Raw genomic sequence first — 14,851 nt, 5'->3', positions numbered from 1 at the left:
AAGAAATATTGTTTTTAACAATTGAATTGATTTTTTTTTAAATAAAAACCTAAAAAACAATACTAAAACTTGCTAAAAATTTACTTCCGACTCAAATATCTTTTCAAAAATTTATAATATTGGCTTAAAAATTATTTAATCTCACAGAAAGTATTGTTTTTGTCATTTTTTTACAAAAATAGAGTAGTCCGTTCGTTTTTCATAAAAAATTAAAACTTACAAAAATAGTACGCGAATTTAGTTAAAATTGTTGTTCAGTTCTCGATATCTCGTGAACAATAGAAGATATTGACTAATATATTTCATTCATCTAATTTGTTTGTGTTTATACAAGACATAAGAACTTTTAAGAAATGCGTCTTTAATTGGTTTTCGACTAAAAATCTCGTTAACAAAAATAGATTTCGAAATCACGAAAACCTGCAAATTTTTAAGAAAAATAAGTTGCAAACGGGATGGAAAATTATGTAACGCCGTGGACAGACAGACAAAATTGGTGGAACAGTTTTTTTGACCTCTCTGCCATGTCATGGCAGATTTTTCGAATGCTAAACTCACCATGGTTTTTACAGGGTGGGTTCGATGTCCCGGTTTTTATATTCCCGTTTCTTAATATCCCGATTTTAAAATACCGTTTTTTTATAATATTGCTTTTTATCATCCCGATTTTTTATAAACCCGCTTTTTGTTATCCCGTTTCTTAAAATACTGGTTTTATAATCCCGTTTTGTTACTATCCCGATTTTAAAATAAAAACAAGTTGTTTGATTTTAAAAAACAGGTGATTTTTTTAAACTTAACATCTAGTTTTTACTGCAAAATCACATTTATAACAAAATAAAACGAATTAAAAAAATAACACAGTCAACAACACTGGTACACCCGTAAACGAGAGGAAGATTTGCTGTAAGATGCATATTGTTTATGTAAGAGTTAATATTGTAAACAAACATTGATGTTTCTGTACATTTAAAGCAAGACAAATTACGATTTTATAATATTCTAGTCAAGTAACTTATCATTCAAAACTTTGACCCCCATTGTTATTTAGTTTAATGTACGTATTTTGTAAAAAAAAGACTAGATTGTCGGGATTTGACGGGATTTTCAAAAGCGGGATTGTAATGGATTGTAATGGATTTTGATTAAGGGGAATTTGAAAAGACGGAATTTCAAAATATCGTATTTTAGAAGAAGGGATTTTACAACTTTTTTTTCTGGATTTTTTAAAAACGGGATTTTAGAAATTTAAACACTTCCGCAAGACTTGTTATTTGAATAGAACAGGTTTTATATCTCATCAAAAATTAAAGTTCCCACAAGAACTAAACAGTAAGCTGGTTGAAGAAAGAGTTATGGCTTTTGCTTTGGTCTTAGCATACTTATATAACAAACTACTAAGCTTGTCTTTATAGGTTATATGAAGCCTTAAGCAAGCTCAGTAGATGAATGGATAGTGTAAGAGTACAACTATTTTTCAGTTCTTTGTTAATACCTGGTTCCGGTAGTACTATTCGATTTTGACATGTCTAAATCGTCATGGACCATAATGATAAATGTAAATGAGTGGAGACTTTTAAAATCTCAAATTCGGCCACGAAAAGTTGTAGATTTCAAAAGTCACTACTGATTTTATGGTACAACCGCTTTCAAGTTGTTTTTTTTTTGTGACTTTCCTTAAATCACTTTAAAATTAAGCTGAGGCTGGATTGTTAGAAATAAACTCTTTTTTTAATTCGTTGAAAAAAGTGTGTCAGATATGTAAGTTGGTTTTTCTATTGAAGTTTTGCGTTTTTCTTGTCAAAAATACTGTCATATTTATTTTCTCTGAAGCTACTGTATCGCTAGTATCCGTCGTGGTGTTGGTTGTAGCTTCGTCATTCATTTTTCCTTGAATTCAATGCTGATGGCTGCTGCAAATAGTTCACTTTAATATGCATGTATTTTTTGTTCAGCATCATTGTATAACAACATCGTTATTATGTTCCTACCTTCAATAACACAAAAACCAAAAAAGAAGCAGTATTTGCGATTTTAAGAGGGTTCGGTTTTCAGAAACACAAAAATATAACTATATTGTAGTAAAAGAAAACCATAAATAAATATTCAGCTTTTTTTCCATTTCAAATAAAATGATGAACTAAATGTGTTTTGAGTTTTGAGTTTTGAGTTTTCGATTCGTTTTGTTTTTTTTTTCGGGTTAAAAATATTCAATATGGTGGGGGTTTAGAAGACTTAAGATAACCTCCACGAAAGTTGCTTATTTTGTATACCTATACTTTAGATAGGTATGATGGAGACTCTGCCAGACATCCTCATCATCGTCATAGTCTACATCATCATCATCATACTCGTACTCGTGTGGCCGGTGTCGTTGTCATCTTGTTTATGAAACCATCCAACTTATATTTACCATCAAGAGAAATTTATATTCAGGATATTCTAGGCCTGCAGCACAAGCTCCTCTTGTTGTTCTCATTCATGGTTGAAAGGATTTTTTTTTTACTCCTGTCCTACCCTTTGATGGGTCGACCCATTGACTGGGTATAGTATCATGTCTCATGTGGCACATGTTATTGTAAGGCTTGCAGGAAAAGCCCTTTTCATACAGGACTATAGTGGCCATGCGATATCCATGGAAAATTCTTATCGACATCTCATATGAAAAAATCTTCCTTCATGATGTTGTGCTTAAAAAAATATACCTACTCCTCGTAATATGTACATTACCTACCTTTACATTTGGTTATTTGTCTGTGGCACATTCTAAGGACCTGTTTGCATTTTGTTTCGTGAATTTTTTTTTGTCATGTCAAGTCGAATAGCGACGCGATGTTTGCTTACTTTCAAGGGAAATGCACTCACTTACATGGTGGATTTTCAGATAAGTGATGAGGGGGTATAGCTATGAGTGAAAAAGGTCTTTTCATTTGGGAATTCTTTTTTAAGCCGTTTACCAGATGAATAGTCAGTCAGATGCAGCTTTCTGTCTTTTAGTCGCATGTTGTGGGGAAGAATATTATACATTTAAATTTCTTTCTGGAATTTTTCTATTTAAAGGCCGAATGAATAAAATTGACTCTTTGAATTGAGTTTTTTATTTCTTTACATTTGGAAAATAAAATGGAAAATTATAAATTGGCAGACTTTGAGATAAGAGATAAGAATTTATATTTGCTTTAGATTATTAACAATAACAACGAAAATGATTATTATTACTTTGGAATTCTGTAGCAACTGAAATATGTACCTTTGGTTTTTTTTTATAATTCTCATAATATATATGATATGGGGCTCATTTTGAAGGTTATTAGCATTTCAAAGAATCCTATAAGCATCATCAAGAAAATAACAGAAAATCCTGGGCCCATATAACTTAAAAGCGAACTGGGCTTATAATATGTCGGGCGGTTCGTACGTCCGTACGTCCGTACGCTCGCGACGTTTTTTTCGTCCTCCATAGCTCAAGAACCACAAGAGATATCGATTTCAAATAAATTTTGTTATTTAGATAATAAGGCAGAAAGAGCTCTCAAGACAATTGCGTGGGTGGTTTTTTTCCCATAGCAGTTTGAAAAAAGGTGACAATTTTGGTTAACCCTAAATATCTTACGAACCAAAAACGCTAGAGACTTGAATTAAATTTTATATAATAAACTGTAATGTGATACCAAAGAAGTTTATTTTTTTGGAAAAATTCCATTTAACGGTTTTTTTTTATAAATCTAAAAAAAAACTGTCACCTTCAAAATTTTAAGACTTAAATATGATTTCATCTCCAAAACAATTTTGTACAACGGAGAATAATGTTTTTGACATTTGGTAAAATTTTGAGAAAAATCGAATTGACAGTTTTTTTTTATAAAAAAAAAATAAAAAAATATCGATTCAAATATCTTTTCAAAAACTTGAAATTTGGGCTTCAATCTTATTTATCTTATTAGAAATATTGTTTTTAACATTCAGAAAAATTTTGAGAAAAATCGAATTGACTCTTTTTTTACAAAAAATAAAGACCTAAAAAAATGTATAAAAGTTGGTAAAAAATTGATCTTCGACTCAAATATCTTTTCAAAAATTGTAGCTATTGGCTTCAAATTAGTTTTATCTTATAAAAAATATTGTTTTCAACATTCAGTAAAATTTTGAAAAAAATCTAATTGACAGTTTTTGTACAAAAATTAAAAACATAAAACAAAATTAACAAAAGATGGTAACAATTGATTTTCGACTCAAATATCTTTTCAAAAATTTGAAATATTGGCTTCAAACTAATTTTATCTTATAAGAAATATTGTTTTCAACATTCGATATAATTTTGAAAAAAATCGAATTGACAGTTTTTTTACAAAAAATAAAACTCTAAAAAAAAACAATACTAAAACTTGGTAAAAATTTACTTCGACTCAAATAGCTTTTCAAAAATTAAAAATATTGGCTTTAAACTTATTTTATTTCACAGAAAATATTGTTTTCGATATTCAGTAATTTTTATATAAAAATCCAACAGTCCGTTTTTTTCATAAAAAATAAAATCTACAAAAAATAGACGCAAATTTGGTAAAAATTGATACGAGTACATATAGACAAACTTTTAAGCAAGACAAATCGACAGACGGGATGGGAAGTTATCAGTGTGGGTCGCATCCCAACCTTTTTTTATTTTTTGTATATGAAAACAACAATTGCATTTTACTTCCCTAACTCGGTTGCTAAAAGTACTACTTTTGACAGAAGATTGGACCAAGAACATAATATGAATCGGATGTTCAGCCCTATTCCAAAAACACAGCACAAATTCATCAACTTTTGACCAATGTACGATCTAGAGTGGGGTCATATGAGCCATAAAGCTTATGCAGTTAAGTTGTATAAGTAAAGAATACATCTAAAGATTTATTAGTAATTTAACGACATTAACTAAAAAGTGGTTTGCTAAAACTTTTGTTTTAACTCAATTTAGAATAATAAAAAACTAGTCATGCTTTAAATTATTTTCATAAAAATTGTTTCTATAAGAAAAAGACCAAATATTCAGGTTCTTAAGAATAAACCTTGAATAAGAGATCATCAATTTTATATTAAGTTGCCTTTAAATTCCTTAAACTAGGCTTCAATTTTATTATGACATTTTTTTGACACACATACAAATTTATTATTGACGTGATTTTTACTGTGACATATAGGAACTATATAGTAAGTTTTGCATAGTAAACAATTTCAAACTAGAGCTTTTATTCAAATATGACATGACGACGGTAGAGAAGTCGAAAAAAGTGGGTGCCCCGACTTCTTCCGTCTGTCTGTCTTTCCTGTCCCCTACAGTCCAAACAATTGTGTTGATTGAAATGAAGATTTTCAGCCGATTAGTGTAAGGCGTTTTTCATATTATATTTCTAAAACTTTCTCTAAATTTTGTGTTCTTAATTTGGCTTCTTTCTACAAGAAAAACATATTTTCGTATTGCACCAGAAGGTTACCTCTCATGAAACCTTTATTTTGTGTTTAAGTTTTCTCAAAAACTCTTCTCTGTGCAAACTCTTGTCAATGATCAAATTGATGATGATTTTTATGATACAAAATTTAATTTGTTTTGATTGTTAAAAAAATACTTATTTTGTTTACAAAACTCGATATCTCAGAAAATTCAAAATATTTTTTGGTGAAATTTAAATTTAAAATGTTCATATTCATATAAGCTCTTTATTTAGTGCTTAACAAAAATATTTTTAAGACAAAATTTAAAATGATTTTCGAAAAAATAGGTCAATCTAGATTTTTTGACAAATAAAATGGCATTTAAATTTTTGAGAAAAACTTATTTTGCAGGTACATTTTTAAATCTTACAATATAGGAAATATTTTTAAACAGACTTTTTGGAAGCAATTATCACGTTCTTGTGACTTAGTCGTGCATTTCATTTCTTTTAAAATTGATTTTCTGTTGAATACAAAAGATCTTAAAAAATTAAATAAATATACTTTTGAAGTGAAATTCCTTTGGATGCTCTAGAAGTGAGATTTAAACACGATTTTCAATAATACAAATATCCAAAATCAAGTGACACTTTTGTTTAACTAATGGCTAAATGAAAAGATAATAAACGTTTCATATCTATTGATATTGAAGCTTTAAAACGTGTAATTTGTGAGTGCTACAAAAACTTTTCTTCAGAACTTATTTGTTTACCTACCTGACTTTGTTTTAATTTAATTTTTTAGAGTAATTATGTAGATACTTAAAAACTATATCCTTAAATCCAAGAGCCAAATCTTTTTATCTCTACAATTTTTAGGTTTGATCTAAGATCAAAATACGAGTAAGCAGATTGATAACGAGAGTAATAAGAAACTCCCGAAAATTGAGTTAGAAAAAACTACGTCAAAAAAGCCCGACATTTTTGAATATCAGATCCTCTCTAATTTTCTGGATTTTTTAATTTTTGCAGCGTTCTTCGCATTAATAGAAATTAAAACAAGAAAAGTGTGTTTAGTTTTTGGAAAAAACAACGTTTCAAAACAATTTCTTACATTTCTGCGCGAAATGCACTAAAAACCCCCTAAACTGTTGTGTTTTAGGTCTTAAATATGGCATATTTAGAAAACTGTTGGAATCTTGGAATGCTTTCATAGGGAGACATCCAAATTAAATAGTTAGACCATACCTTGCTGAACAACAGTGTTCTAAAACAATTTGATAACTAAGCTGTCATTTTATTAGATTTGAGATTACTGTGAAATTGGTTTCGAATCTAATAACCAACAATTTTGTTTTTGTGACAAAGTTACGCGTTTTTTTAACTTAGGACAAACAGAAAACAAAATTTGAAACTTGATTGTACGAGTAAGAGTGAACTAAAAATAAATTTGACCACTTTTACGATCGCATATTTTTATATTATTATCTAAAACTATAATTTAAGCCATTTTTTACTATTTTCTGATTGTAGCTTATTAAATTAAGAACGCCGAAAGTGAGAAATATTGTCCAAAAAAATAAGACTACAGATTACCTAATAAATTGTCAACTTTAAATGACCTCTAAATCTCACAGTTGTCTTCTACGAAAGTAGCTGAGGTTTTGGCCTTTGCTAACAGATTTTTGTATCAAGGGTTTCTCAATTGACGCGGGTTAATTTTGGCGCCCCATGGCGGCCATTTGTTTTGGTGACATCTGTCAAATCTTTTATTTATTATTCAGTTGTTTATGCCAAATCATCATGGCAAGTTACACGTTGAACAGCACGTTTAAATGATTAAACTTTGTTATAAAAATGAGCAAACATTTCGCGCAATGTGCCTATTTTATGGTAGACTTGGTGGTCCTTCACAAGTCGACTCTTAAACATTTGGTGGCCTAATCCACCGACCAAGGAAAGGTCCAACTGACCACAGAGCTCAAAGTTCATGACAACGCCGTTTGTTCGCTGACTGGGCTCCGAATCGTTTTGAAGAGGACAACAATTTTTTCCAAAAAATCATCTTTAGTGACGAGGCGCATTTTTGCATAAGTAGCTCTGTTAACAACCGAAATTGCCTTATATAGGACCACGCGAGGCTCACCAGGTTTATCATCCTCAAAAGGTTACCGTTTTGTGTTAATTTTTAACCGCCGCCTTAGTCGGTCCGTACTTTTTTGAAAAACAATCTTTATTGATTGTTTCATTTTAAAATTAGTTATTTATAAGGCTATTTTAAAGGGTGATGATAACAAAATCAAATGTTTAAAAACAGTCTGTAAGCATATTTTTGTTCTACTGAAAATAAAAAGGAGTGAAGTTAGGCAACTACCTATTGCATCCAAGACTCACGTTATAAAATATGGTTTGTCAAACTAGAAGAATTTCCAAATATTTTCCTATCCAACCATCAAATTTGACAATCCGTTTATTGAAGCATTCAGATTTTCAAATTCTCTTCAATCAAAGCTCGTTTGTCAAATTTGTTTGAGAGTCTGACTCTACATTAAGCAACATTAATTAGAATTATTTAAAGCCAATCTCGTTGTATGCAAAAATGTGATAGATTTCTTGTGTTTATACATTCCTTACACAAATCGGATAAATAAGCGTTTTTTTTTTAATTTTTAACTATATTTGCCCATTGACATATATCTAAGCAATAAATACCATTTGACTATTCTAAGCTTGTTTTCCTGTTGATCGTCTCTTTCACCAGCAATAAAATCCTTAGGCTTAAAATTAGGTATCGAAAAGTAGGAACTATTTACCATTAACAAAAAACCATCCTTCAAAATCCTTCCAAGAAAAGTATCGATTATATTATTGCTACCTTCTGTGAAAAATGGGAGATATAAAGTACCTAATTCCAATTAAAATTGTTCATTTGATTTTATTAAAATTTTGAAAACAGAATATTCTTAAGAATTTAATTTAATTAATCAGACGTTTGCGTTAGTGTCCAATAAATGTATTTAAAAAATGAAGTTTAATGATGATGAATTAATTTTCTAAATACATACAATTTTCTAAGAGTTCCAAGACACACATCTGTATTTATATTAAATGAATCTACGAAACTGTACGCATTATTTTTAGCTTAAACGAAACATATCTGGTAACTCTCAAATCAACAAATAAACACCCATGCGATCTAACCCTTATCTATCAAACTACACATCAACGAAAAAAGACATGACACATCAGACAACCAACAATATTATAACATCCCACTGCTATAGAAGTTCGAAGGTGGTCCGCTGCTTGTTGCTGGTGTATCATGAGATAACATTAAAACTAAATTGAGACAACCAGATCTTTCACACAAACAACAGAGTGAGCAATACACACTTCGACATTAATCTGTCAATGCTTATGTCATTTTCATTTTTGATATTTTGTTCATTCTGTTCATCCTATCGCGATCACGTTCACAGTTTACTTTGCCCCCAGTGAATACGAGAATCTAAATGTCAGCCAAAAATCCTTCGTTGCGGGTGACTCAGAACCAGAACCATTTTTATGAACATCAAACACAAACAAACTCAACGAACGTCAACCACGCATGCACTCGAAAATGATCATATATACATCTCTCTTTGTCCCTCACCTGCATCTACCCTTCTCTCTCGAGTTAAAACGAACCAAAAGTATTTGCGAAGTAAAGCGAGAGATGTATTAACTTGCAACTGCTCATATGGCAAACTGGAAAACTAGAGTAGCACAACCCTTATTTTCCGTGGAATTGGTTTTTTCTTTCTACGTCGTCGATTCATTCAAATGTCATCGGATGTAAGAACAGTATCGTCTATCTAACAGAGACGTCGTCGTCGTCTATCATCTATCGTGGTAGTTTTCGAACAAAGTGCGATCAGCTTGGGTGTGTTTTTTTTTCTATACTTCCATCTAATTGAATGAGATTCTTTTGTTGGTTGAGAAAACAATTTAATTAGGAATTTAATTCCAGAGATATTTTCGTGTTTGTGGCGTTTTTCTTAACTAAATTCTGGTGCTGGTGCTGAGCTTCATTCGATTTGAAAAAGGGAAACAAGTTCCATATCCGAATAGAACGACATACGAAGAATTAAATTCCCATTCGCAGAAACCTCACCTTTGCCTTCTTGCCATAATCTGTGAAGTACCTATCTACTTTATCGGTTGTCGATGTTGTTGTTGTTGTGATTGTGACATTGAAAGGCTGAATAGTAAGAAAAAAATAAATAGAACAAAAATAAAACACTGAAAATACTCAACAAGAACAATGCAAGCTATAAAGTGTGTGGTTGTGGGCGATGGAGCCGTGGGTAAGACCTGTCTGCTGATTAGCTACACAACAAATGCCTTCCCAGGAGAATACATCCCGACGGTGTTCGACAACTACTCTGCAAATGTTATGGTCGATGCCAAGCCCATAAACCTGGGCCTCTGGGATACAGCTGGACAAGAGGACTACGATCGTTTGAGACCATTGTCCTATCCACAAACCGATGTCTTCCTAATTTGCTTTTCGCTGGTCAATCCAGCCTCGTTTGAGAACGTTCGGGCGAAGTGGTATCCCGAGGTACGTCATCATTGCCCGAGTGTGCCAATCATCTTGGTCGGAACCAAGTTGGATCTGCGCGAGGACAAACTAACCATCGAAAAACTAAAAGATAAGAAGCTATCACCAATAACCTATCCCCAAGGATTGGCCATGGCCAAGGAAATTGGTGCTGTCAAGTATTTGGAATGTTCAGCATTGACGCAGAAAGGACTAAAGACTGTCTTCGATGAGGCTATCAGGTCGGTGTTGTGTCCGGTGATGCGCCCCAAATCCAAACGCAAGTGCGCACTGCTCTAAGGGAGGCCACTATCCATCAATCACCAGCAGCAGAACAAAAAAAAACCGAACCAACACTACTCATAATCATGAAGATTTTGATTCTGATTCTGGGTGGGGTAGCAAAAATTGTGAAACATAGCAATGCATTTTATTATTTTTCATATTAATTAAATTAAATTAATTTATTGTTTTGCTGTGAACAATTTGAAGTATATAGTTAGTTTCTTTTTATGTTTTGTCTTTGTTTTCTTTTTTATTTTTGTTTTTAATCGTCGAAATTATTATTAAAAGTGACAGCGAAAAGTTAGCATGAAAGTTAATCAAGTCAAATATATCATGAGAGTGAGGGGGAAATATCATATATGATGCGATAAAAAATTAATACAAACAAACAAAAACTAAAATGCTGAAAACCTTTTAAATAAGGTAACTCAAACATTGTTCGGTCACTTGCCTTTTAGCTTCCAGATTTTATATTCAAAAATAAATACATATATCGTGATTTTTATTTAACACAGTTTTTTTCTTATTGAACAAGAAAATATTAACTAATAAACAAAAATTTGCTGAATAAAATAAAAATAATTCATAACAGATATAAAAATAAGTTGTGTTTTGATTTTAAGAAATAAAATGTGATGCTGGATATTAAAAAATCAATGTTTAAGTTGAAAGTTAAAAGAAGTTTACTCTTAACTAAGTTGCACATATACCTATCTTTGTAAATATATAAATAAAATAGTTTTAAGATTGGGCAGGTTCACACTACATAAGGGACTTGAAAATTAGGCAAGTTCTAGCATCTCATTGGCTAGCTGCCAAAAAATGACCTTACCTGCAGAGTTATTCAAGAAAAATCGGCCTAACTATCTTGTCAAGTCAACTTCTGTCAAAATAACAGTTGATCATATTGTTTTTTATTCAACTGAGAGCTGAACTTTATTACTTTATGATTTAATTATTTTCTACACAACTTCATTTCATGCTTCTGTAAAAGAGTTCCTTGTAAGTTTGGAAAAGAAATAAGTATCATTTCATTACAATGCTATATACAGATCGTTATTGACTTGTTGCTTGACTGAGTAAATATTAAGAAAGGTTTGTGAAGTAAATTCATGACACTTACAAAACTAATTAGTTGCCTTCGTCATAATGTACGTTTCAAGAATGAAGTTGACTGCAAATGAAGTCCCTTATATTGTCTAACTTCCATTGTTTTTGGCTCTGGAATCTTGAAAATTAGTTTGATAAAATCAGTTTTTTATGTGTTTAACTCATATACACCAAAATTAAACTTTATTTTTGGTTTATATACAAATTTAATTTACTTTCAAAACTACTTCTTCTATAAGACTGTGGCTATTCTATATTTTTCTTTGTTAAGCTAAAGCTTAGATAAATAAGAACGTTATTAATACTGGCGCCCTACTATGTAACTTTAAAATCTAACTACGTATGGAAGTAGAATCGGATGCCGGTTATACCAACTTGTTTTCAAAAAAATTTTAACTTTCGAACGAGTTAAAAAAAATATATCAAATTTTTGGACAAAAAAAATTATTACAAAAATGGACACCGTTGGGATTTGGTTCAATTTTCAAGGAAATGAAGAACGGTACGAGCAAATTAAACGCAGAAGAATAAGAGATAATCCCAAAATAATAGAGTTCAGTGAGAAAAGGTTTGTACATATACATACATATATACGGTAGACTATTTGAACGCATTCTTAATTAAAAATATACACTTGTTTTAGTTTTGTTAAGAGCTCCAGTCTTTCTAAAGACGGATTTATGGTGTTACTCAACACCATATTATCCGACATGACTACTCGCAGATGAAAAAATGCTGTTCCGATTATCATTAAATTATCAGCAGCATTGAATTTTTTGGCAACAGGAGGTTACCAAAACCAAATCGGTGGTGACAAGAACGCTGGAATTGCATAACAAACCATGTCAAAAATACTTGCCGAAGTTTTAACTTCAATTGAAAGAGTCATGTGTCCGCTGATGATGAATTTTGAAACTAATGAGGAAGAGAAACGAAAGTTCAAACGCTGTTTTTGGCAAAAATTACGAATTTCCTGTGTAATTCGGTGGTAGATGAAACTCATATTCAACATTTTACTTACACTTGGACAAAAAAAAAAAATTCGCTCGCAAACACATTTGATGTAGAGTGATTATTTTCGATTTTGCCTTGATTTGAATACTACCTTCGAGTTAGGTAGTTCCTCAGTTATTCGAAAGTTCATAATAATATAGTTGGCACTACTAGAACTCTTCAATTCTCTTTGGTTAGAAAGTAGCCAATTTTTCGAATTCGAGCAATTTCATTGTAGAATCGAGGTACATACTAAGGCCGCTGCACTAATCAAAAGCGTGTGGACATGTTTCCAATCAAAATTAGTTAATTCATAGTTGACAACGATGCCAGTCGCACGGAAAAGGCCTGACCATTGGGCTAATAAATATTTTAGCGAAGCACTGCTGATGAAAGTATGCGTGGTAATCTAGAGCTGGGTAGACTGAAAATTTTTCGCAAATATTTCAAATGTATTTCAAGGGTAGGAACAAAAGCTTTTGGAAGACCGGTTTGGATGTTTATAACGTATTTTGGTGTATTACCTGGTAGGTTGAAACATATTTTGACGAAAAACCTTTGAAGCTTTTAACATTGTATATACTCTTTGTACCCCCATACTTGAGAGGCTGAGTCATGGACTTTAAATTTAAACTAAATGTGGCACTAACTTATTTTTCAGGAACTTACACCAGTTTGCGTTGATTGCATTTTTTGATGCTGCAAGCCTCTTTGTCAGATTTTCAGACCAAGACATATTATATGTAAAGACGACGCCAAGATATTTGTACTGGTTTATTATTTTTACTTCTACACCTTTGAAATTCCATTATTTACTTAATGCTCTTCGACCTCCATTCTTAAGAATAACAATTTCAGATTTCTCAAGATTAACCTCAAGGTTCCATTTATCGCAGTAGTTGCTGAACTTGTTTATAATTGTTTGAAGTAAAGCTGGACTCTCAGCCAAAATTACAATTTCATCAGCATACAAAAGAACATTCTTTAAACATGTATTCCGATGGGCAGTTCAGAATGTAGGTCATTAAAAAACAAGACAAAAACAGAGCGCTCAAAAAGCAATCTTGTTTACCGCCTTTGCTCGTTCCAAGGAAATTAGAGGTACTGCTACTATCCCAGACGGCTGCATTTGTATCTTGATATAAAAGTTTGATAATTTTAATCATTTTCATCGAGATGTCCAATGTTATAAGTTTGTGAATAAGAGCTTCTCTGTTAATATTGTCAACGCAGTTTTTAAGTCAACGAACCAAGCATAAAGTTTCTTATTCTGCCTTAGTTGCGGCTGAATAAGGCATGAAAGATTAAAAATCTGATCAATAGTGCTATAGTCTGTTCGATATGCGCTCTGGAATTCATTGATATATTGTTAGTTTCGATCGAAGTAGTGAGACGATTTAGGAGAACTAATGTGAATAATTTGCGGAGGGTACCTAAAAATGAAAGCCCACGATAGTTAGATACAAGACTAGCGTCACCTTTTTTGAAGAGTGGAAAGATAATTGATTTTTTTGAATTATGTTGGTATTGTTTCTGCTTCGTAAATTTTTCTCAGCAATGTATGAACCTCTCCAATAAAAAAATTACTGTGTATGACTAACATTAATGAGAAGTTATTTGTGAAAAAAGAATGTCCACGTTTGAATGCCCAAACTTGTGTACTCACTCAAAAAACGACAATGACGATATGTGTAAGAACAAAATGTAGTAATTTCAATGGTGGTGGCTCAAAATGCTGTTCAATATGATCACAGCTGATGAAACATCACTTAAGAAACGCAGAACTTCTCAATTCGAAAAGCTATTTAAGTATTTGCTTACCGAAAGTTGAGGAACACATTATCATGCAAATTCAAACTAATTGAAATTTTAATGAACGTAAACTTTTTCTTGTTCCCAAACCTCAAAGATAAGCAACAAAGATTTTTTACTCCAGAAGAAGTTAAAATCATGTTTTAGAAAGGTTTGTCACCCGAAGGAAACTGACTTTTAGACGACATTTTCTAGTTCGCAAACATTAAAAAAATTCGTCAACAAATTATGTGTTAGGCAATTAGGAAGGTCCTTCACGCAAAGAAGTAAAATATATTTTTAAAAATGGTTGAAATTAATGAAAACATTTATTGATTGTCTTGTAAAACGCTTTAGGAAAAAGGTAAAATTCTTAGGTAAAAAGAGATGGAACACAAGAGCAGCTCTTGTTAGACCTTTGGCTAAGCTATGTTATGTTACAACGGGTTGATATAATGACATCTCAAAGAGTCATATATTTTATCGCGTTCAGAAAAGAAATGTAGTCTTTGAATTTCATTTCGGAAAGTTCGTTTAGATCTTTCAAGAATGTCCTTCCGAATGATGGCATTCTTAAACTGAACAAGGCTGGACATTTTCAAATTACGTGAATTTCTTTTCCTGCAACTTTAGCAATGAGTAGGGGGAAATGTCCATCTTTGCAGCATCTGCT

The 14,851-nt window shown here is 31.6% G+C and overlaps 2 protein-coding genes across 3 annotated transcripts in view; one reads left to right on the top strand and one right to left on the bottom strand.

Moving 5' to 3' along the window:
* Positions 1–14,851, bottom strand: part of LOC129944342 (putative mediator of RNA polymerase II transcription subunit 26) — a 94,242-nt gene that overhangs the window by 39,106 nt on the left and 40,285 nt on the right. The window lies entirely within an intron of this gene.
* On the top strand, positions 9,198–10,512 carry LOC129944343 (ras-related protein Rac1). The gene is made up of 2 exons (XM_056053706.1): positions 9,198–9,339; positions 9,427–10,512. Exon 2 carries the CDS (start codon positions 9,721–9,723, stop codon positions 10,297–10,299), a length of 579 nt encoding a protein of 192 aa, XP_055909681.1. The 5' UTR covers positions 9,198–9,339; positions 9,427–9,720; the 3' UTR covers positions 10,300–10,512.

Source organism: Eupeodes corollae, chromosome 2 (genome assembly GCF_945859685.1).
Source record: "Eupeodes corollae chromosome 2, idEupCoro1.1, whole genome shotgun sequence".
Classification (NCBI taxonomy): domain Eukaryota; kingdom Metazoa; phylum Arthropoda; class Insecta; order Diptera; family Syrphidae; genus Eupeodes; species Eupeodes corollae.
Note: the sequence above shows the minus strand (reverse complement) of the source record. Positions and strands in the feature narration are given on the sequence as shown.